General features: G+C 43.4%; 1 protein-coding gene across 1 annotated transcript in view; it reads left to right on the top strand.

Annotated features, from left to right (window-relative positions):
- aldocb (aldolase C, fructose-bisphosphate, b) overlaps positions 1 to 24,309 on the top strand; it is a 35,243-nt gene that overhangs the window by 903 nt on the left and 10,031 nt on the right. Inside the window, exons 2-7 of the mRNA XM_078225925.1 lie at positions 9,142 to 9,276; positions 10,254 to 10,465; positions 11,921 to 11,975; positions 20,102 to 20,262; positions 22,823 to 22,906; positions 23,877 to 24,051. Of these exons, the coding sequence (XP_078082051.1) occupies positions 9,165 to 9,276; positions 10,254 to 10,465; positions 11,921 to 11,975; positions 20,102 to 20,262; positions 22,823 to 22,906; positions 23,877 to 24,051 (799 nt within the window). The 5' untranslated portion in view covers positions 9,142 to 9,164. The remainder of the gene's footprint in view (positions 1 to 9,141; positions 9,277 to 10,253; positions 10,466 to 11,920; positions 11,976 to 20,101; positions 20,263 to 22,822; positions 22,907 to 23,876; positions 24,052 to 24,309) is intronic.

Here is a 24,309-nt window from a genome sequence, read left to right as displayed (position 1 = left end):
ATCAACTTGTTAATGTTTCCTCATCTATACTGGATGTGGTGAGGGAGGACCCTTTTGGAAATCTTGTGTAAATCTAATCTGCGGTGTTCAGTAACTATTACCTTTCCCCTTGCCTTGCTGTAGTTGGTGGGGAATAAATCCCAATGTCCCAGACATGTTGTTGATTTTATCTGCATGACCTTGAGAGTCAGTGAAGATGAAGTGCGAGCGGAGGCTAAACCACACGTCAGCACTTTTGGCATCTGAACCACAAGGACATCTGCAGTCACCTGCAGGACAGTTGCTGAGATAAGGGAGAAGGAATGTTTTTGTAGATGAGGTGATTTAAATGTAATGACTACAGGATCAGGCTGAAGTTGAATCGCTTTGAGGTACTGCATTGAATAGGTCGGAATGTAGGTAATGTATAGGAAAGGGAATTGAGCTGTCTGGCCTGCCCTACACTGCTTGCTGTTCAGTTGCTTTCTCTGCCAAATCTGTCTCATTGCCTTATGATTGTACTGCTGAATTAAATTTGGTAGCATGGGTAACCTATCCCATTTACTCAGCACCCACTGCAAAAGGTTGTTAAATACAATTGATCTATCCATTGCTGCTGTGTAAAATTTGAGGTCCAAATGATTCTCGCTCTTCACACTACCTGCACATAGTAAAGCCAAATATATTGAGACTTCGGATATTTGTACTTTAGTGGGGGCCAGTTAGCTTAATTGGCTGGAGGGTTAGCATGTTGTTCTTCATAACACCAAGAGCACAGGTTCGATTCCCAATTTGGCTGAGGTAAATGTGGGATCTGCCTCAACATTCTGGCCCTGACTGGAAGGCAACAACAAACCACTGCTGAGTAGGTTAACAAACTAACCGCTTTTTCAGTTGGATTTTCCATGAGGGTTTCAAGGCCTGCTATCCACCTCAGTGTGCACTTCATTTACACATGCCCCTTGTCGTGTCTGATTCAGAAATCCCCCACTCTCCAAGCCATTTCTCTCCTAGCCCTTTGATTTATTTATTTTTCCCTATACCTTCTAATTTTGTAGAACAATGTGGTTTTGTTCAAATTTAACAGAGTTGTTTGGAGAGGACTGTAAGCTGTGACAGCAGGATAAAATTCTGGTAGGTATAGAGCTGTTGCTAGTGACGCTGGCAATTTAATGATGTGATTTGATTTATTGTCACATGTATTAGTATACAGTGAAAAGTATTGTTTCTTGTGCACTATTAAGACAAAGCATACTGTTCATATAGAAGGAAAGGAGAGAGTGCAGAATGTAGTATTACAGTCATAGCTAACAGTGTAGAGAAAGATCAACTTAATGTGATGTAGGTCCACTCAAAAGTCTGATGGCAGCAGGGAAGAAGCTGTTCTTGTGTTGGTTGGTACGTGACCTCAGACTTTTGTATCCTTTTACCGATGGAAGAAGGTGGAAAAGAGTATATCCGGGGTGGGTGGGGTACTTGATTATGCAGGTTGCTTTTTCGAGGCAGGGGGAAGCGTAGACTGTGTCAATGGATGAGAGACTGGTTTGTGTGATGGACTGGGCTTCATTCGTGACTCTTTGTACTTTCTAGCGGTCTTGGGCAGAGCAGGAGTCATACCAAGCTGTGATACAACCAGAAGGAATGCTTTCTGTGTGCATCTGTAAAAGTTGGTGAGAGTCATAGCAGACAAGCCAAATTTCCTTAGTCTTCTGAGAAAGTGGAGACGTTGGTGGACTTTCTTAACTATAGTGTCGGCATGGGGGGACCAGGACAGGATGTTGGTGATCTGGACACCTAAAAACTTGAAGCTTTCGACCATTTCTACTTCGTCTCCATTGATGTAGACAGGGGCATGTCCTCCACTACTCTTCCTGAAGTCAATGACTCTCTGACTATCTCCTTCACTTTGTTGACATTGAGGGAGCGATTATTGTCATCACAACAGTTCATCAGATTTTCTATCTCTTTCCTGTACTCTGTCTTATCATTGTTTGAGATCCAAATCCAGGGAATGACAACTGGAATTAAGTAACAATAGTCACCCATCACAGTCCAATCATCTGCTGTAAATCACTGTTTTCACGCATTTTACTTTGGCTACTGGGTTGTACAAGGGGGCACCTGGCAGTGTATCTCACGAATGCTTTTGGAGAAGGGAAAATTGGAAGGGACAGATGAAAATTGAAATGTAGATCACTCCTGTGCATTTGAAGTCTTTCTTTCCCTCCTGCCTGAATTTGAACTCGCATCTTTATCTAGTTTCTCTCTTACCTGCACTCATGGCCGATCCAAGCTCACCTTATCCACAACAATAATTTGTATTTATATAATCCCTTCAATTTACTGTAACATCCCAAGGTGCTTCACAGTAGCACTGCAAAACAAACTTTTGACACCAAGCCATAGAGAGATAGCTATAAGGGCAGTTTTTTTTTTTGCTTTCACAGGGCGTTGGGGCCGCTGGCTAGGTTAGCATTTATTGAGCTGCCATGTTGAACTGCTGCAGTCCCATATGGTGTAAATACATCTACAGTGCTGTTAGGGAGGGAATTCCAGGATTTTGATCCAGGAACAGTGATTATATTTCCAAGTCAGGATGGTGGGTGACTTGGAAGGGAACTTTCAGGTGGTGCCATTCTCGGGTGTCTACCTTTGTCTTTGTAGGTGGCAAAAGTCATGGATTTGGAAGGTGCTGTTGAAGGACCCTCAGCAAGCTGCTGCAATGCATTGTGTATATGGTGCATACTATTGCCACTGTGTGTCAATGGTGGAGAGAGTGAATATTTAAGGTGGTGGAAGGGATGCCAATCAAGTGTCTGCTTTGTCCTGGATGTTGTTGAACTTCTTAGCGTTGTTGGAATTGCGCTCATCCAGGCAAGTGGAGAGTATTCCATTGCCGCCCTCCCCCGATCTGGGTCTTGTAGATGGTAAATAGATACTCAAAAGCTAAAACAAGTGTTAGGTTTTGAGAAAAGTCTTCAAGGAGGAAAGATAGGTAGAAAGACAGGTATTCAAAGAGATTAACAGAGCTTGGGCACTAGGTAACTAAAGGATGCTGAAGAGGTCAGAATTGAGAGAGTGCAGGTATGTCAGAAGGTTGTTGAGCTGGATGAGATTGAGGATGAGGCTATTGGAAGGATTTGAGAACAAGGATGAGAATTTTATAGTCAAGAGGTAAGTCAGCAAGCAAATGGTTGATGGGTGAATGGGATTTGGTTTGAGCTAGGAAATCACCAACAGAATTTTAGATAACCTCAGGTTTGTAGAAAGTAGGAAAGACAGCCCGGAATGTATTTGAATAGTCAAGTCTGGAGATATGAATGGCATTGGTAAGGATTTCAGCAGCAATAAACAGAGATGGAATTGGGTGACGTCACTGTGGGGGGAACTGATGGTGCAAATATGTGGTTGGGAGCTCACCTTGGAGTCACCTTGAACTGTTGCTAGAAACTCACCGCCTCCTCTTGTTAGCCTGTCCTATCAAATGTCTGACCACCAACTTTCCTTCCTGGCCCCCATGTTGTTCAATATTGTGATCTAGGTTTTTTATTACCTGCCCTCAAACAACATTCTCTGTTATTGTGACCGTGGTAAGTTATCCATTCTCAGCCTTTCTGAAGCCTCTGGCATGGTTAACCATATCATTCTCCTCCAGTGCCACTCCACTGTTTGGCTATGTGGGACTGCCTTCATTTGGTTTCATTCATAGCCAGAGAATCACCTGCAATTGCTTTTCTACCTGATTCCATGCCATTACCTCTGGAATCCACCAATGATCTATCTTTATATCTCCTTCCTATCTACATGCTTCCCCTTGGTGACATCATCCAAAAACATACCTGGTTCCCACATGACACCAAGTTCTTTCTCACTGCCACCTCTTTTGATCCCCTCCCCCAAGGTCTATGATTGATTAAACTGCTTGTCCAACATTGTTGTGAATGAGCAGAAATTTACTCCAACTAAATATTGGGAAGATCAAACCATTGTCTTCACAAATTCTATTCTTTGGACACCAAATATCAACTCCATTCCTCTCCTTGGCAGTTGTTTGAGTTTCACCAGACTCTTCACATTCTTGGTGTCACATTTGATGCTGAGATGAGTTACCAACCGCATCTACTCCATAACCAGCTCCCCACTATTTCCATGTTTAACATTGCCCAACTCCACCTTATCTGCAGCTCATCTGCTGCTGAAATCCTCATCCATGCCTTTGTTAACTCCAAAGTCGGCTATTCCAGTGTTTTCCTGCCCAGTCTTCCATCTTCCACTCTCCATAAACTTGACCCATCCAAAACTCTGCTACCCATTTCCTAACTCACCCCCAAGTCCCATTCGTCCATCACCCCAGTGCTCTGGCAATGCCTCAATTATAAAATTGTCATCCTTGTTTTCAAATTACTTGACCGGCTACCTCTATAATCATCTTCTATCCGAACTGTGATCTCTGCACTCCTCCAATTCTAGCCACATCCTCCATTTTAATCACTCTGCTATTGGCAATTGTTCCTTTAGCTGCCTCAGTCTTAAGATTTGAATTCCTTCCCTAAAACACTCTGCCTCTCTCCTCCATGTAAGATACCCCTTAAAGGCTACCACAAGCTTTTAGTCATCTATCCTAAAATAATTTTGTGGTTTGGTGTGAGTTTTGTTTGAGAATGGTCCCATGAAGTGCACTAAATTTAAGAGCACAATATAAATGCAAGTTGTTGTTGCTCTATTGGTGTGTGATTTGTTAGCAACTTGTATTTGATCCAAGTAATCCATCGCCATGTGATTTTTGCATCGGCTAATGGATCACTTCACTCTTCTCTCTGTTTGTGAAACTGAGAGTTTGTTTTTCATGAAGGTTTAGCTGATAAGAGAATATGCACAACCTTGTATCATCCTCCTCAGTAAACATAAAAGAATGCCAGAATCAGTGGCAAACCTGTTTTGCAGGGAAAAGGTAAAATGTCTGCCTCTGAGCATCTGTATATATACTGGCTGCCTGGAGAGAATGGGTGATCCTTTATTAATGAGGGAGATTTCAGTTACACAGAGCAATGTTGAGCCATTGCCAGTCACGCCTGTGATGAATGGGAGGGGGAAGGGAACCAGAGTCAATAGATTTTAAGTGAGCATGGTGGGTACGACAGAAACAACCATTGTCCAGCTGTGAGAACTGCAACATCCTCCAAGCCGCAGAGCCAATATACAAATCTTGTTTCAAAATCAATACCTTCTCAATTCTTTAATTTAGGGCTGAGATGTTTTCCTGTTTACAGATTCTACAGAATGCTGGGGTGCAGAGGAAGAAATTCAGCTTTTTAATTTTAGTTTTTAAAAAAATTAAGTTTGTCCTGAGGATTGTGATTCTCTATTGAACCACAGTTCCAAAGGCTGTGATCTGGGACCCTGGTCATAATTCCATCGTCCCGACTGTCCTCTGACATTTTCTAGCCAGGGAGAGAAATGAGACTTCAACAGTAAAACTGGAAACATCAAGCAAATCAGACATAACCCAAGAAACTGCAAATCAGCAATTTGGATGTGGAACCCAAAATATTACAGATTAACTGAGGGAGCGAAGAAATGGTTAAATCTGAGATAAGACTGAGAGTAATAAATCAGGATAGGTAATGCTTCCACAGTTTTGTCCCCTTCCTCTCCATGTAACCTCCACAGCCCTACAACCTTCCACCCTCCCTCTTGTACATCTGATTTTAATCTTTTTTGATACCTTTTTATTGCTACTCAAAAAGCCAATTAAGTCCATGCAGAGTCCCCACATGACAGACAAACCAGATCCAAGACAAGGATAAACATCCTATCTTAGCTTGGACCTTGTTTGATCAAGCCCAACAGGATTACACTTCCTCCCGGGCTCAATTTGAGCTTCATCTTAGCCAAAAGGCCGAGATGGCTTTAAAAAATTGTATCAAGTGAAGCCTCAGTTTAACCTCATTGGCTACTCTAAATGCTTACCTTGATCTTAGCCCAAAGGGATGTCTCTGATTTTAATTGTTGTAGCTTTGGTGGCTATGAATTTAACTGCCTGTGCCTTAAGCTCTGGAATTCCCTCTCTAATCCTCGCCACCTCGCATTCCTCCTTTAAATGCACCTTAAAACCAACCATTTTGACTAAGCTTTTGGTGATCTGTTCCAAAATCTACTGTAAGAGTTTTAACAACACCAGGTTAAAGTCCAACAGGTTTATTTGGTAGCAAATGCCATTAGCTTTCGGAGCGCTGCTCCTTCGTCAGATGGAATGGATATCTACTCATAAACAAGGCAAGATCCTGGTTATTCAGAACCGGGATCTTGGGTTCATGTCACACTATCGGTAACCCCCACAGCTTGCCTGGACCTGCAGAATCTCACTGGCTGTCCTGTCTGGAGACAATACACATTTCTTTAACCTGTGCCTAATGCTCTCACCACTCACATTGTCTGTATCTTTAAGACTTGATTACCTGGAAAGACTCGCATTCTAACCATTGTCTTGTAATTGAGTTTGTGTCTGTATATGCTGTGTTTGTGAACCGAACTCTTCACTCACCTGATGAAGGGGCAACGCTCCGAAAGCTCGTGCTACCAAATAAACTTGTTGGACTTTAACCTGCTGTTGTGAGACTACTTGTTCTGAAGTAAATAAAATAAAATGCACAATATATAAATGCAAGGATATGAGAAATATGAAAATGAAGCTGCTTCAATGGTTTACATCTCGAAGAATGAAAGGTTGAGATGATTCGTTTATGGATGGGTGTAGAGTGTTAGAAGGTTATTACTGAACCGCGAAGGACATCAGCCAAGTCTGATCCTGTTATCATCTGATATTCAGGTGCATACTATTTCCTGTGAACATTCTTGAACAGTAATTAGGAGCATGAGAGCTGCAGTGGGAGCCACATGACCTCATTCTGTAATTGAATTAGATCTTTGCCTCAATTCATTTACCCCTCTTAATCCATACCTAATAAAAAATCTGTGTCTCAGTCTTGAAAATTTCACTTGATCCCCCAGCACCCAGTCATTTTGGAGAAGACGTCCCTCTGTGTGAGTGAAAAAGTGCTTTCTGTTTGCACCAGCATAGTGATGCCACCCATTATGCTACTGAACTAATAATCTATAGGTACAGGCTGATGCTCTGAGACTATTGGTTTGTATCGGGGTAGTACGGTATCTGGCTGACCTGCCCATTGAGAGATCCAGGTCCACCTGGCCTGGCTGGTAGTACCCACTGAGTGTCCCATGCTGAGGTTATAAGTAAAGTTTATTTATTAATGTCACCAGTACACCCTAGCTATGACTAACACTACATTCTGCACTCTCTCGTTTCGTTCTCTATGAATGGTGTGCTTTGTCTGTATAGTGCGCAAGAAATAATTTTCACTGTATGTTAATACATGTGCAATGATAAATCAAATCAAGTAGGCTTACATTAACACTGCAATGAAATTACTGTTAAAATCCTCTAGTCGCCACACTCTGGTGCCTGTTTGGGTACACTGAGGGAGAATTTAGCATAGCCAATGCACCTAACCAGCATGTCTGGTGGAAGTTATATAGAAAGGGAGGGGGGAAAAACTTTGGAAGCATTACCTATCCTGATGGTCAATGGTGGATCTGACAGTGAAAATACAGGGGACATAAGTTGGTTGGTGCCAGCTGGAGAATCCTCTGGGAAAAGCAAGGAAACAGAAAACCATCATGCTCCCTTTTTCCCCATGTCAAATATGATCAGTATAAACAAGGCAACATCGTGAGAGTTTGGCACCACTCATGCCAACATATCGCTTGGTACTGACCTGTATTAAAGACTGGCTTCGCCAACAAAGTTGGTAACACTCTTGCTATGATCGGAAAGACTGCAGTCACCTCTGCTCCATGCCAAAGCAACTAAACATTGATGATTTCTCTCCTGAATAACCAAGCTCCAATTTTAAATTCCTGTTGATCCCTTCAGAGGAATCAGCTTTTCTGTATCTCTTATTAAATTATTTTACTATTTTCAACACCGAGTTTCCCCACCCCTTCCCCCACCACTAGAACTGTAAATACCAGCCCATTCTGCCAGCATTCCTGCTGACAGCATTAGATTAGCTTTTGGTTGTCATGAGAACTCTCAAAAGCTACCACAAATGTATAAGTGCTAAGTGGGATAAATTTAATTTGTTTTTAAAATTCTGATAGGAAAAGCAGAGAAATAAGTTTTGTTTGTTCACTAGATGTGGGCATTGCTGGCTAGGCCAGCATTTATCGTCAATTGTCTTGAAGGTGGTGGATCTGTCGCCTTGAACCACTGCAGTCCGTGTGGTGTCGGTACACCTGCAGGGTTTGTTAACCAGGGAGTCCACAATGCTGTTAGGGAGGGAGTTCCAGGATTTTGATCCAGCGACAGATGACGATATATTTCCAAGTCAAGATGGTGTGTGATTAGGAAGGGAACTTGCAAGTAGTGGTGTCACCATGCACCTGCTACCTTTTGTCCTTTCGGTGGTAGGGATCACGAGTCTAAAAAGTGCTGTCAAAGCAGTGGTGCGTTGTTGTAATGCAACTTTGAGATGGTACACACTGCTGTGCCCCTGTTGTGGAGGGAGTGAGAGGTGGTAGGTTGTCTGCCAACCAAGATGACTGCTTTGTCCTCTTCAGTGTTATTGGAGCTGGATTCATCCAGGTAAATGGAGACTATCCCATCATGCTTTTGACTTGTACGTGTGGAGCTGGCCTTGGGGAGTCAGGAAGTGAGTTACTGACTGCAGAAGTCCTAGCTTCTGACCAGCTGGTGTAGCCATAGTTTTTATCTGGCTCGTCCAGTTCGGCTTCTGGTCAGTTGTAACTTCTAGGATGATGTTAGTGGGGGATTCTGTGGTAGTAATGTCATTGAATATCAAGGGGAGATGGTTAGATTCTCTCTTGTTGGGGATGGTCATTGCCACACTTATGTGGCAAGTTACATTCACCATCAGCCCCAAGCCTAAATGCTGTCCAGGTCTTGCTACGTCGAGGCCAGTGTTGTAGCTGTACTGGAACAGCTTGGTTCGGGGCACAGAAAGTTCTGGAGCATAAGTCTTTAGTACTGTTGCTGGATAATGGGCATGAAGGGCTCTGTGTTGATTTACCAATATGCTGATATGAGAGTGATCTGTGATTTTTATCATTTCTTTCTTATAGACTTGACCACACGCGGTTAGAAGATGACGCACCAATATCCTGCACTCACCCCAGCCCAGAAGAAGGAGCTATCTGATATCGCTTTGAAGATTACTTGCCCTGGGAAGGGCATTCTAGCTGCTGATGAGTCCGTGGGTTAGTGTTTGCTGCCTTTTGCTTTCCTGCTTATGGGTTATTGGTAAGGGAAGATTGTATAAGCAGGTGCACATTTAACAGATTTCTTGTTACGACTGAGCAGACAAGGCTAACAAATTACTGCATGGGCCAAAGGGTTGAGCAACTGTACAAAAGACACACACAATTCTCATCAATAAACACTCCCACCTCCTTGGTCTCTGTCTATTTTTGAGGAACTCCTTCCTGATCCATAGCATGTTAAATGGAAGGGTATCAAAAGTGCCCATTTGGGCAAACCAATTAATTCAACAAGATATACCCCAATCCCAATCCTGGCTCTAGTGTCCTTGGCTGAGCCATCACATGGGTTTAACAACACATCGCTGCATTTGTGAACTGCAGCTTCTGAGTTAACCAATATGAAGTCTTTTTGTCTGTTTTGGGCAGTGAGTTCTCTACAGGGATAAACTGAGCCCTGAAGCAATTGGAACCTGTGAAGATCTGCACAGTTGATAGTGATCTGCTTTTAATCAGAATACTCTTTGGTTCTCTGACCGGATATTGTTGGTTTGGGCAGACAGTAGTACTTTGCTCACCTGTGTACATTCTCATGCCCGTCTCCATCGGGAAATGTAGTGGAACCAGTGGATCTGGTGATAGTTCACAAAACTCCCATTCATGTGGGTTTTTGCTGCTCCTGAAACAAGGTAAGTTGGCAGTTTATATTTCTAATTGTAGCTAAAGACAAGACAACCATGCATTTACCATTGGCTTAAGGTTTCAAACCTAAAATTTAACACTGGATTAATGGCAGGAGAATCGTGGTTACGCAGAAAATACTTCCAAAGAGTACTCTATAGATAGGAGCAAACTGGAATGGAACCTGGACCCTGCTGCGTGTAGCCTGGTACTACTACACCACTCTTCATTTGTCCGCAGTACCATCACCAAGCCTGTACATTTTTTATTAAATAGCTTCCTGTTCTTTTTCCTAGGGAGCATGGCCAAGCGTCTGAACCAGATCGGTGTGGAGAACACTGAGGAGAACCGACGTACCTACCGGCAGATCTTGTTGACTGCAGATGACCGAATGAAAAGTTTTATTGGTGGCGTCATTTTCTTCCATGAAACTTTGTACCAGAGCACTGATGATGGGACACCCTTTGTAAATGTGATCAAAGATAAGGACATTGTTGTAGGAATCAAGGTAAGTGATTAGGATGTGTGTTCATCTCTTTGAGAACTTCAAAAGACTAGACAACTCGCCGGGGGGTAGCAACAGGTGAGCACTTTTTCCCGTGAAGGAGAAGAATAGGGCAAGGGGGAACTGGAACTGACACAAGTGATGTGTCTGGATTGGATTTCAAATTGCTGCCTGTGGCTGATTCTAAAGATTTTCAAATGTTCATCTTCTCTGAAGAGGGTAGATGCAGAAAGGATGTTCCAGATGGTGGGGGAGTCCAGAATTAGGGGTCACAGTCTGAGGATTCATGGTAGACTATTTAAGACAGAGATGAGGAGGCATTTCTTCACCCAAAGAGTGGATTTTAGGAACACAGTAGCAGAAGTAGGCCATTCAGTCCAGTGAGCCTGCTCCACCAATTAGATCATGGCTGATAATCTACCTCAATACTATTTTCCCATTTTCCCGAGTTATCAAAGTAATTGGTATCCAGAAATCTATCGATTTTTCTGTCCAGAACATGCTCAATGTTTGAGCTTCCATAGCCCTCTGGGCTAGAGAATTCCAAAGATTGATCACCCTCAAGTGAAGAAATTCCTCATCTCAGTATTAAATGACCTACCTCTTATTCTAAGACTGTCTCCTGGTTCTAGATTTTCCTGCCTCACTGGTTTATTTATTAATGTCACAAGTTGACTTGCATTAACACTGCAATGAAGTTACTGTGAAAATCCCCTAGTTGCCCCACACTGACGCCTGTTCGGGTACACTGAGGGAGAATTTAAAATGGCCAATGCACTTAATGAGCACGTCTTGCGGACTGTGGGAGGAAAGCAAAACACCTGGAATTTAAAGAATGTTGTAACACATGAAGCCTCTTGGCCCATTGTATCCAATTAAGACTTCAGCCAGGTACTTCTCCACGTGAAAGGAACGATAATCAAAGTGATCATGAGACCATAAGACATAGGAACAGGAGTAGGTTGAGATGTGGGAATCGCTAGCAAAACCAACATTTACTGTCTATCTCTAATGTCCCTTGAATGGCGTGGCTTCCCAGGCCTTTTCAGAGGGCAGTAATCCATATTTCTGTGAATCTGGAGTCACATGTAGACCAGACCGGGTAAAGATTGACGATTTCCTTCCGTAAAGGACAGATGTGTTTTTAAAGACAATCGCTGATAATTTCATGTTCACTGTGACTGAGTCTAGCTTTGTATTCCACATTTTAAAAAAATTGTTTGAATTTAAATTCCAGCAGCTACTCTGGTATGATTTGAATCCATGTCCTCCTGAGCATTAGCATCAAAATGGCGCACAAAATCAGAATGTAGCAGGGTACAAAATTCTAATAAAACTAGCAAACACTTTGTTAAAAATAATTTAGATGTTTTATTGAATATTTAGTATAAATTATAAATATCATTGTTGTATTTGAAACTAAGACTTCTCAGACTGAGCTGATCTGTAAATTTTCAGGTTGATAAAGGTGTTGTCCCTTTGGCTGGAACCAATGGAGAAACCACCACTCAAGGTAGGGCATCTGCATAATGTGATCAGCGTCTCTGCTGTATTCGGGAAGAATAGAAGAAGTGTGTGCTATGATGAGGGGCGGGGGGACAGGATCTGTAAAGTGTGTTTGGTGGGTGGGGGGGTCAGGGAATAGGACATGTTGTGTGGGGTGATCGCTAGATTGTCTGCAACGTGGATGCACTGTAGAGAAGGACAGGGTTTATGTGTATGTTAAAGCAGTTGCATCCATTTGTGAATATGCTGATCACTATTGTCTGACCCAGTTCTTTTCATTCACTTGTAATTTCTAGAATCCTTAACCAAGCTCAGTTCCAACCCTGATTATCATAGAAATCATAGAAACCCTACAGTGCAGAAGGAGGCCATTCGGCCCATCGAGTCTGCACCGACCACAGTCCCACCCCACATATTTTACCTGCTAATCCCTCTAACCTACGCATCCCAGGACTCTAAGGGGCAATTTTTTTTTTTTAACCTGGCCAATCAACCTAACCTGCACATCTTTGGACTGTGGGAGGAAACCGGAGCACCCGGAGGAAACCCACGCAGACACGAGGAGAATGTGCAAACTCCACACAGACAGTGACCCAAGCCGGGAATCGAACCCGGGACCCTGGAGCTGTCAAGCAGCAGTGCTAACCACTGTACTACCGTGCCGCCTTAAAATCTCCTTTGTCCCATTAAAATTTTCAGTTGCCTCTCAGTACCATTCCTGGGGTTCTTTCATTTCATAGAATCAGGCTGTATTTTTTCCTGAAACATTTGAGAAATTCTGCACTCAGAAGGAACTGATTGTGGCCTTGTTAATTCTCTGTGTTTGGCATGAATTCAATGGGGTGCCCTCAGGCTAATGTTTCATTCTCAAATGGATCAGCCATGGGGAAGTGATGTCTGTCTTCTAATCAACAACACGTGGTGCCTAGACATAGCTACACTGGCGAGTTTCTGCTCCCCGGACCTAAAATACCTGACGCTAAAATGTCGCCCCTACTCTCTTGCGAGAGTTCACCTCTGTTATCCTGACAGCAGGTTACATTCCACCCCACATGGACGTGAAGAACGTGCTGGACGAAATGTACACCACCACAAATAGCCTTGAGACAAAACATTGTGAGCCCTGTTCATCTTGGCCGGGGACTTCAATCAAGCAAAGTTCAAGAGCGTCCTACCAAGATACCACCAACATGTCTCCTGTTCCACCAGAGGCCCAAATATCCTAGACCACTGCCACACAAATATCAAACATGCCGACTGCTCTATCGCCCACCCACACTTTGGCAAATCAGATCACGAGGCTGTGCTCCTGTTCCCAGCTTAAAAGCAAAAACAGAAACGGGAGAATCTGTCAAAAATGTTGGTCTGAGGAATTGAATGATCTCCAACGAGACTACTTTAGAGTCAGTAGACTGGTCAGTATTTAAAAACTCTATGACCAGCGTGAATGAGTACGCCATTACAGTAACTGACTTCAGTGTGTAGAAGACTGTGTGCCAAAGAAGCAAATCCACGTGTTTCCCAACCGGAAACCATGGATGAACAGGGATATCCACTGCTTGCTGAAGTCCAGGTCTGAGGCTGACCCTGACCTACACAAGAAAGCCAGATACGATCTAATGAGACCCATCAAAGATGCCAAAAGACAGTACCGTTCCAGGCTAGCCACACAGACTCCCGCTGACTATGGCATGGTCTGCAAGACATAAAAGGCTACAAGATGAAGGCAGGTAAAATCGCCGGCTCCAATGCACCCCTCCCCGATGAGCTCAATGCATTCTACTCCTGTTTTGAGCAAGAGGTCAGCAGGAGGATGCCCTCTAACCCGGAAGCCTTATCCGAGGTCACCATTGCCGACGTCAGAGCAGCTTTTTCAAAAGTCAACCTATGGAAAGCAACTGGCCCAGATGGGATACCTGGACGAGCATCCAGGTCCTGTGTGGACCAGCTGGTGGGGGTATTCGCAGACATCTTCAACTTCTCCTTACACTAGTCTGAGGTCCCTACTTGCTTCAGGAAGACGACCATCATCCTGGTACCAAAGGAAAAGCCAGGCAGCGTGCCTTAATGACTATTGTCCGGTGGCTCTAACATCCATCATTGGGCACAGTGTTTAGTACTGCTGTCTCACAGCGCCAGGGACCTGGGTTCGATTCCTGGCTTGGGTCACTGTCTGTGTGGAGTCTGCACGTTCTCCCTGTGTCTGCGTGGGTTTCCTCCGGGAGCTCCGGTTTCCTCCCACAATCTGAAAGACGTGCTGGTTAGGTGCATTGACCCGAACAGGCGCCGGAGTGTGGCGACTAGGGGAATTTCACAGTAACTTCATTGCAGTGTTAATGTAAGCCTTACTTGTGACTAATAAATAAACTTTTATAAGTTTAACTTTAAACTTTTATGAAAGTGCTTTGAAAGGTTAGTCATGGTACAAATCAATTCCTGTCTGTCAGATTGTCTGGATCCACTGCAGTTTGCGTATCGCCGCAACAGGTCCACAGCAGATGCCATCTCCCTGGCCCGACACTCAACCCTGGAACACTTAGATAAGACATCTATGTCAGATTCCTATTCATAGACTACAGCTCAGCCTTTAACACCATTATTCCTACGAGAGTCATCTCCAGATTTCGTGGCCTGGGGCTCAGCTTCTCCCTTTGCCACTGGGTCCTAGACTTCCAAACCCACAGACCGCAGTCAGTAAGGATAGGCAACATTATCCTCAACACTGATACTCCGCAAGGGCCTGATGGGATATACCCCAGAATACTGAAAGGGGAAGGGAGGAAATTGCTGTGGCCTTGAGATAAATCTTTGTATCCTCACTGGCTACAGGGGAGGTCCCAGAGGATTGGAAAATAGCCCACGTTTTTCCTTTTTTTTAAGAAGGGTAGCAAGAATAATCCAGGTAATTACAGGCCAGTGAGCCTTACATCAGTGGTAGGGAAATTATTGGAGAGGATTCTTCGAGACAGGATTTATTCCCACTTGGAAATAAGTGGATGTATTAGTGAGAGGCAACATGGTTTTGTGAAGGAGAGGTTGTGTCTCACGAACTTGATTGAGTTTTTTGAGGAAGTGACGAAGATGATTGATGAGGGTAGGGCAGTGGATGTTGTCTACATGGACTTCAGTAAGGCCTTTGACAAGGTCCCTCATGGCAGACTGGTGCAGAAGGTGAAGTCGCATGGGATCAGAGGTGAGCTGGCAAGGTGGATACAAAACTGGCTCGGTCAAAAAAGACAGAGGGTAACAGTGGAAGGGTGCATTTCTGAATAGAGGCGTCCCTCAGGGATCAGTGCTGGGACCGTTGCTGTTTGTAATATATATAAATGATTTGGAGGAAAATGTAACTGGATTGATTAATAAGTTTGCAGAAAGTAATAACTTTTGATCTGTTTTTTTTAATTAGCTACTGAGGTCTGTCAAGTCTTGCATGCCACTTGCGTTTTCTAATTGGTGATTATTCTTGGGGCCCATACTAGTTAGGGGCCCGTCACCAAATGTTAGTTGGTCATCCATTGTATGTTCCTTGCCTTCTATCTGATACTGAGTCCAGGCACACACTTCCACCTGACCAAATAGTGTATTCTAAATCTCTATTTCAATTGATTCTTTTTTTAAATGTCCAGTCACACGTTTCAGTATTAATTAAGTAATTAATGGCATGTTGCTTTTTAAATTAAGAACATTCAAACACATTGAAATTACAGGAATATTCTGATATGCTAAACCACCAACCATTTCCTGAGTAAGTACATTCACGCTCTTCCTGAAGTTCAACTTTCTATTAGCTTAGCGGCTTGTCCAGATGTTTTTAGTTTCTGAATTCTGTTAAATTGCCCAGCTGAAGCAGACACACTAATGTAGAGGAAGCTTTCAGAGGTTCTGGTACTTTATGGAGGAATGGCATGTTTTTGCCAAGGCATTAGGGCGGCACAGTGGTTGGCGCTGCTGCTTCGCTGCTCCGGGGACCTGGGTTCGATTCCCGGCTTGGGTCGCTGTCTGTGTGGAGTTTGCGCATTCTCCTCGTGTCTGCGTGGGTTTCCTCCGGGTGCTCCGGTTTCCTCCCACAGTCCAAGGATGTGCGGGTTGGGTTGATTGGCCATGCAAAAATTGCTCTTGGTGTCCTGGGATGCGTAGGTTAGATGGATTAGTGAGTAAATGTATAGGGATATGGGGGTAGGGCCTGGGTGGGATTGTGGTTGGTGCAGACTCGATGGGCCGAATGGCCTCTTTCTGTGCTATAGGGTTTCTAAGATTACATTCTAAGATTACGACACAAAGGTTGGTGGATTTGTAGATAGCGATGAGGACCATCAGAGGATACAGCAGGATATAGATCAGTTGGAGACTTGGGCAGAGAGGTGGCAGATGGAGTTTGATCTGGACAAATGTGATGTAATGCATTTTGGAAGTTCTAATCCAAATAGGAAATGTACAGTAAATGGCAGAACCATTAAGAGTATTGATAGGCAGAGGGATCTGGGTGTACTGAAAGTCACACAGGTCACTGAAAGTGGCAATGCAGATGGAGAAGGTAGTCAAGAAGGCATACGGCATGCTTGCCTTCATCAGTCGGGGCATTGAGTTTACAAATTGGCAAGTCATGTTGCAGCTTTATAGAACCTTAGTTAGGCCGCACTTGGAATATAGTGTTCAATTCTGGTCGCCGCACTACCAGAAGGATGTGGAGGCTTTGGAGACGGTACAGAAAAGATTTACCAGGATGTTGCCTGGTATGGAGGGCATCAGCTATGAGGAGAGGTTGGAGAAACTTGGTTTGTTCTCACTGGAAAAACGGAGGTTGAGGGGAGACCTGATAGAAGTCTAGAAGATTATGAGAGGACAGAGTGGGTAGTCAGAAGCTATTTCCCAGGGTGGAAGAGTCAATTACTAGGTGGCACAGGTTTAAGGTGCGAAGGGCAAGGTTTAAAGGAGATGGACAAGGCAGATTTTTTACACAGGGGGTGGTGGGTGCCTGGAACCCGTTGCCGGGGGAGGTAGTGGAAGGGGATATGGTAGTGACTTTTTAGGGGCGTCTTGACAAGTACATGAATAGGATGGGAATAGAGGGATATGGTCCCCTGAAGGGTAGGGGGTTTTAGTTAAGTCAGGTAGCATGGTTGGTGCAGGCTTGGAGGGCCGAAGGACCTGTTCCTGTGCTGTAATTTTCTTTGTTCAAGGCAGTGTCCTCAGCCCCCTACTATACTCCTTATACACCTATGACTGTGTGGCCAAATTCCCCTCCAACTCGATTTTCAAGTTTGCTGATGACACCACTGCAATGGGTCAGATCTCAAACAATGAAGAGACATGGTACAGGAAAGAGAGAATCTGGTGAATTGGTGTGACAACAATAATCTTTCCCTGGATGTCAACAAAATGAAAGAGATAGTCATCGACTTCAGGAAGGTAGTGGTGGGCATGCCCTGTTTACATCAATGGGGACAAAGTAGAAATGCTCAAGAGCTTCAGATGTTTAGGTGTTCAGATCACCAACAACCTGTCCTGGTCCCCCCCTGTGCCAACGCTATAGTTAAGAAAGCCCACCAATGCCTCTATTTTCTTGGAAGGCTAAGGAAATTTGGCATGTCTGCTACAACTCTCTCCAATTTCTATAGATAGCATTCTTTCCAGTTGTATCACAGCTTAGTATGGCTCCTGCTCTAGACTGCAATAAACTACAAAAGGTTGTGAACGAAGTCCAGTCCATCACTCAAACCAGCCTTCCATCCATTGACTCTGTCTACACTTCCCACTGCCTCGGAAAAGCAGCCAGCATAATCAAGAACCCCACGTACCCCGGACATTCTCTCTTCCACCTTCTCCCATTGGGAAAAAGATACAAAAGTCTGAGGTCACATACCAACTGACTCAAGAACAGCTTCTTCCCTGCTGCCATCAGACTTTTGAATGGACTTACCTTGTATTAAGTTGATCTTTCTCTACACCCTAGCTATGATTGTAACACTACATTCTGCACTCTCTCATTTCCTTCTCTATGAACGGTATTACAGGCTTTGTCTGTACAGCGTGCAAGAAACAATACGTTTCATTGTACACTAAGACATGACAATGATAAATCAAATGAGGCAGGGAAGGATCTCCAGCTCTCCTCTGGATGCATCATTAAGCATGATTTTTTGTCAGCTGGAAGCCATGGCTTCCTTATTGGCTCACAAGAATGCGGCATTTAGTGTGGCTGTGAGCCACAGTTCAAGGTCTCTTGATTTCCAATTTGGGCTGATCAGGGTGAAGCTTTTTTGGTTTTATTGCCTTCCTAGAGCATGGGCACTGTTAGTGGTGAGGGAGCAACCAGAATTCCTGCTGTGAGCCATTGCTCCCTTGAGATATCTAAAGGCAAATAGTACTCCTACAGATGGATGTAAACAGATGTCAGCTCCTTCAGAGCAATGAGGAAGGGGCAAGTCCAAACCCAGTGTTGGCATGAATGGGGGGGATGAGCTTTTGTTGCTGTACCCAGTGGTATTTCTCATGAGAGGTAGAAGATGTTCCCATTCAGGTTATTTCCCCAACATTTTTGCCTAGGGTTCATGGCAAAAGGACATTCTGCAACAGTACAGTGAGTTTGCAATGAATTGAAAGCATTGGTGCATGTCTATACTGTTTATAAGTCCATTTATATGTGCTTAAATTGAAAATTAACCTGGAGGTTGGCGGTGGAAATGGCCATGTTTTTCCGTGTGAGGGCAGGAAGTACGCTAGTCAACCAGTATGTGGTGTACAGGCTAGAAGTACTTATCAGATTAACACTTAACTGTGGTTGTTGGAAATTTGAAATAAAATTAGAAAATACTCAACAGGTCAGGTACATCTTGTGAAGAGAGAAGCAGATTCTGATGAAGGTCATCAACCTGAAACATTAATGCCAGAAAATTCCAACCTTGCCCACATTCTCTAATGCCACAACAGTGAATGGCGGTTTGGCTGAGCGCCAAATTTTCTATTCTCACTGGCAATGGAGGTGGGGTGAATGAGATTGGAGAATCCCACCCTAACTGTTTCTCTCTGTCTTCAGATGCTGCCTGACCAGTTGAGTGTTTCCAGCATTTTATCTCTTATTTGATTCTAGTTTTCATGACCTTACTTTGAGGTGCTATCCTCTGTGTCAAACTGACCATTTTGGATGCATAGCCACATAGAAGTGACATGGTAGCACAGTGGTTAGCATTGCTGCCTCACGGTGCCAGGGACCTGGGTTCCGGCCTCGGGTGACTGTCTGTGTGGAGTTTGCACCTTATCCCCGTGTCTGTGTGGGTTTGCTCCGGTTTCCTACCACACTCCAAAGATTTGTGGATTAATTGCCCTTTAGTGTCAGGGGGATTAGCTCCGGTAAATGCATGGGGTTATGGGGATAGGGCCCGGGTGGGATTATGGTCAGTGTATATTCAATGGGTCGAATGGCATCCTTCTGCACTGCAGGATTCTGTGACTTCTACTGTGTCCTCTTCCAGCTGTGAATCTTAAGTCACTGCTTCTCCAGCTTTACAGCCTATTTCGTGTATTTGATCACTGGTATAATGTAGAAATCTCTCAGGCAGTGAGATAAAAACCAGTTAATGTTTTAGTAATGTTGGCTGAGGGATAAATGTTGCCTAGGACATTGGGAATAACTCCTTTGGTCTTCAGTAATGTCAGATCTATTTACAACCAACTGAGAGAGAAGATAGAGATCTTGAGTTACCATCTTAACCAAAAGGTGGCACTTCCAAATGTTCAGCACCCACTCAATGCTGCAAAGGGATGTCCACCTCCATGTGTGCTCAAGTCTTTCAAGTGTGACTTGGTGAGAATACTCCAAATATTGGAGGCGCCTACCAATTTTCAATGCATTTTCCTATCGTTTCAAGGCCCTTGTTCAGAAACAACAGGCAGATATTTCCATTGAAGGCTATTTTTGGCCGGTCAGGTTGTATATTAGTTTCTGGTGGAACAACAGAATAGAATGGGGTCCTTCCAGAGATACAGTTGGCTGAATCAATTTGGTCCTGTTTTGCATTACATAATTAAAATACAAATCTATTTATAACAAAGTAAAGGCTTGGGTTCATATTTTTGTTCTTGAAGGTGTCTGAACTAGGCAGTGCTTAATAGCTGGTCTGTGTTTGATTATAGGTTTGGATGGATTGTCAGAACGTTGTGCTCAATACAAGAAGGATGGAGCAGATTTTGCAAAGTGGCGCTGTGTCTTGAAGATCAGTGACACAACTCCATCCTCCCTTGCTATTGCTGAGAATGCCAATGTCTTGGCACGTTATGCTAGTATCTGCCAGCAGGTAAGTGGAACCATGTTCCAATGTTTTAAGCAGATGATGGTTATAGAATCTGTTTCCAGTTGCTACCACATCAGTCCTATGTAACGTTTCAGTCTTCTTTCAATGTACAGACACCACAGTAAATAATGAGTAGCTTGGGTCCCCTACTGACTCTGTTGGTAAAGTGGGGAGGGGGCGTGTGGAGAGAAACCCTTATAAAGTAGGAAGACCCATGTTCTGAATTGAATGGATCCATCTTGGCTAGCATAGTTAAAGGAATTGACAAAGGGTTCCCACACTTCTGTTTGAAGAGGGAAAAATTGTCACTCCCAATCGCTGTCCAGTGACGAGACTGAAAGTCTGACATGTTCACTTGTCTGAAGACTCCATATGAAGGCTGTGATCACTTCCATGACTGAATAGTCTGCCAAATTCCTAACAAATAATCATTTGGTAATACAGAATTTACAGTATTGCTGAAAAAAAAACATGTTAAAGTTTTTAGTCTTGCAATCATCAGGACACTTTGCAAGAATATTAATGACAGGATAAAAGAACGATTTATACTGTATGAGAAGACAGCACTGATTTGATTGATAGGTGTTGCCATGGAAAATGCACCTGTTGATGGTAAATAACAGTTAACTGCCAAGCATTGGATAAAAGCAAATTATTGCAGATGCTGGAATCTGAAACTGCCTCGCATTGTTTGAAATTTAAACCAGGAAGCTTGATCCCGATTTGGTCAAGGTATTTCCCTGAGGAATGAGTAGGCAAATGGCTGTCACTTACAATGGGTGTACATGTTGTTTATCTGCAAAAAGCAGGGCGGCGTATTAATATGTATCTTCGAGTACACACATGTGTCACATTTTGTGAGCCTGATTGACAATTTTAAATTGGTTGTCAGCATAATTCTTGGCACACTGAGGATCATTGAGTAAAGGTTGTCCATTTGCAGAATCACATCTAATGTTGGACACTTTTAGGTTTTGCAAGTATGGGCTGGTTGGGTGCGGTCTGCATCTTGCCCGTTGTAAGCAACTGTTTGATATGATCCACCAGTCTTTGCGACGTACGGCCTAAATACTTAGCAACCCACAAGCACTGAAATTCATATACCGCAGAATGTTTTTTGGCTTGATGGTAGCATCCTGTTACTGTGGAATATTACTTCATGTTGCTATAGCAGAGTAGCAGTGTGAAACAGCTAGTTTCACCTCCTGTTGTTAAGATTTTTGAGGTACCTTGCCCTTGCAGGGAAATTTTGAGATAATTGGATACTTCAAGACTGAAATTGATGGCTTTGGGCCCATTCATGAGTTTGAGAGATCTTGAAATGATCTAATAAGAGTAGTTATTATTCCACAGAATGCCTTAGATCTGCCCTATTTCAGCATCAAGTTTGAATAGTAAGCAAATGGCTCGGGCCCTATTTGCAAGGTTGCTGATTAAGACCAATCTTATAGCATGTGGAATCCCAATGCATATATTAACACACAGCACCTTGTTGTTTGCAGACAGAAAAAACATGTACACAGATTGTGCCTGTTTCAGCTAAGCAAAATAAGTGACAGTCAATCACTGACTCATTACTCAGGGCATTGCCTTGCCCAATCCATTTGTATTTATTCCTGTTGGTTCACTGGAACTATACTGTGTTAATGTATGCACCAGAAATGATGTAATAGACCTAGCATGGGAAACTAGAGAGAAGCAGCAGCCATGGAAGAGATCATATACCATTAATAAAGCATTGTTCGTTTTTACCCAAAGCCTATCCTGCATATTACATCTCCAATACACAACACCCATCAACTGGTGCATTCTCCATGTGAATGCATCTATCAATCAACACTCTCTCCTCCTACAGTATAAATTGTTGTTTTTCCCTTGTACTGGTATTCTTGCAAAATGTCCTGATGGGTGCAAGATGAAAAACTTCAACATGTCTCTTTTTTTCGTAATATTTTTGGCCACTTGGGCAGAGTACTAGAATGTATTTGTACCACAAACAAATTGGTGGTTTCAAGAGAGGAAGGAGAAGGGGCAAGGGAGAGTGAGAAAGAGGGATTGGATTGTCTTGAATTTTGGATTTGCCTCGAGAACACAGTCTCAGCGTAAGGGGCAAGCCATTTAGGATTGAGATGAAGAGGCATCTCTTCACTCAGGATGGTGAGTCTTTGGAACTCACTGACCCAGAGGACTGTGGAGGCTTAGTTTTTAAGCATGTTCAAGATGGTGATTGATTGCTGCATATTAAAAATATCCATAGATATGGGGATAATTCAGGAAAATGGTGTTGAAGTAGAAGATTGGCCATGATCTTGTTGAATGGCCAAGTGGGCTTGAAGGGCTGAATGGCTTATTCCTGCTCCTATTTATGATGTTCAATGTTGTAATGAGAAGAAGGTTGTGAAAACAAAGACAATCCAGCAATGTCAGTAAAGGTGTAAGGAGGAAAGATAATGCAGGTAATGGGGAAAGTTCCACTAATGAGCACTTTGGAGATTTTGATTCCTAGCGAGATAGGGTTCAGGATCTCTGCATGTCCTCACCATTTTTCCTCCTTGTGTTCTAGAATGGCATTGTTCCCATTGTGGAGCCAGAGATCCTTCCTGATGGTGACCATGATCTGAAGCGATGCCAGTATATCACAGAAAAGGTTGGTTGGAGAAAAGGAACTTGGATTTATCTGATGTCAAAAATCATCTAGTGTTTTTTGTTACTGTACTTTTAAATGCAGTCAGTTATATTGTAAATAACTGGTTAGCCAGAGAATGATCCTAAGCAGGGACAGCAGGTAAAAAGGGAATTTGCAAATGATAAGACAAATGGGATGCAAACTGATTAATGTAAAAATGACAAGACTGTAATTGGAAAAGAAAATAAATGCAAGCAAACTCTTGAGGGAACACATCACTTTCAATGTTTACACACTGAGGCAATCAAAGATAACCCAGCGGTGAATCATGCAAAGTCTATGAGAAGAATATAAGTGGCAGAGAAAGGGAAAAGCAGTAAGCAGCTCAAATGACCAATTTTGCGAGGCTAAGCCCTGTTCCTCAGGGACACCCACTGGGGGGGGGGGGGGGATTTCCAAGTCCAATTTTTCTATGTCTGATTTTTTTTTTTTACTCCCCCACATTGGCTGTCTAAAATGGACATGGGCTCCTAATGTTCATTAATGAGAGGCCGAATGGATGTTTTAGCCACTTTGGGTCTCCTCTGAGAAATTGGTCTGCATGAGTAGAGCAGCTGTTAAGCTTCTCCCAGTGTGGATACAACCTTGGAATCGGCTGACATCAAGAATGCTAGTTTAATTTCCTTTTAAATTTGTGTTTGGCCAGATGGACCCCCTGCCTTACCCGAGGCAAGCTGTGCAAAATAAATGTACTGATATGAGGGAGCTGCCTGTGCTGCTTTCCTGAACTATTATAATAAGGGTCAATTTTGGGCCAGTCTTGGGTGAGGGTGACTCTAATTCACAGCCTGAAAATGGATGCGGATAAATTCCTACTTGTTGATCCCTACAACATAGAGAATTAAAGGGGATCTGGGTTGCAAATAAAGGAGAGGCATTTCTCTGTACTAGATGTTTGTGAATTATAAAGTGTTTACTTTCTGTGTTTCAGGTGTTGGGGGCTGTCTACAAGGCTCTAAGTGATCACCACGTTTATCTGGAGGGCACTTTGTTAAAGCCCAACATGGTGACTGCAGGCCATGCCTGTCCCACCAAGTACAGCCCAGAGGAGGTTGCCATTGCCACTGTTACTGCGCTGCGACGCACTGTCCCACCTGCTGTCCCAGGTATGTGCATCCTGGTTGAATAATGGGGCAACTTGCTGGCTGTCCTGTCTGGAGACAATACACATCTCTTTAACCTGTGCTTAATGCTCCCTCCACTCACATTGTCTGTATCTTTAAGACCTGGTTGGCTGTAGAGATTCGCATTCTAATCAGTATTCTGTAACTTGATTTTGTGTCTCTGTGCCCTGTTTGAGAGCACATTTCCACTCCATCTGACGAAGGAGCAGCGCTCCGAAAGCTCATGGTATTTGCTACCAA

This window comes from Mustelus asterias, chromosome 12 (genome assembly GCF_964213995.1).
Source record: "Mustelus asterias chromosome 12, sMusAst1.hap1.1, whole genome shotgun sequence".
NCBI classification, from domain to species: domain Eukaryota; kingdom Metazoa; phylum Chordata; class Chondrichthyes; order Carcharhiniformes; family Triakidae; genus Mustelus; species Mustelus asterias.
The sequence above is the reverse complement of the archived record's forward strand: the minus strand, read 5'-3'. Positions and strand labels throughout refer to the sequence as shown.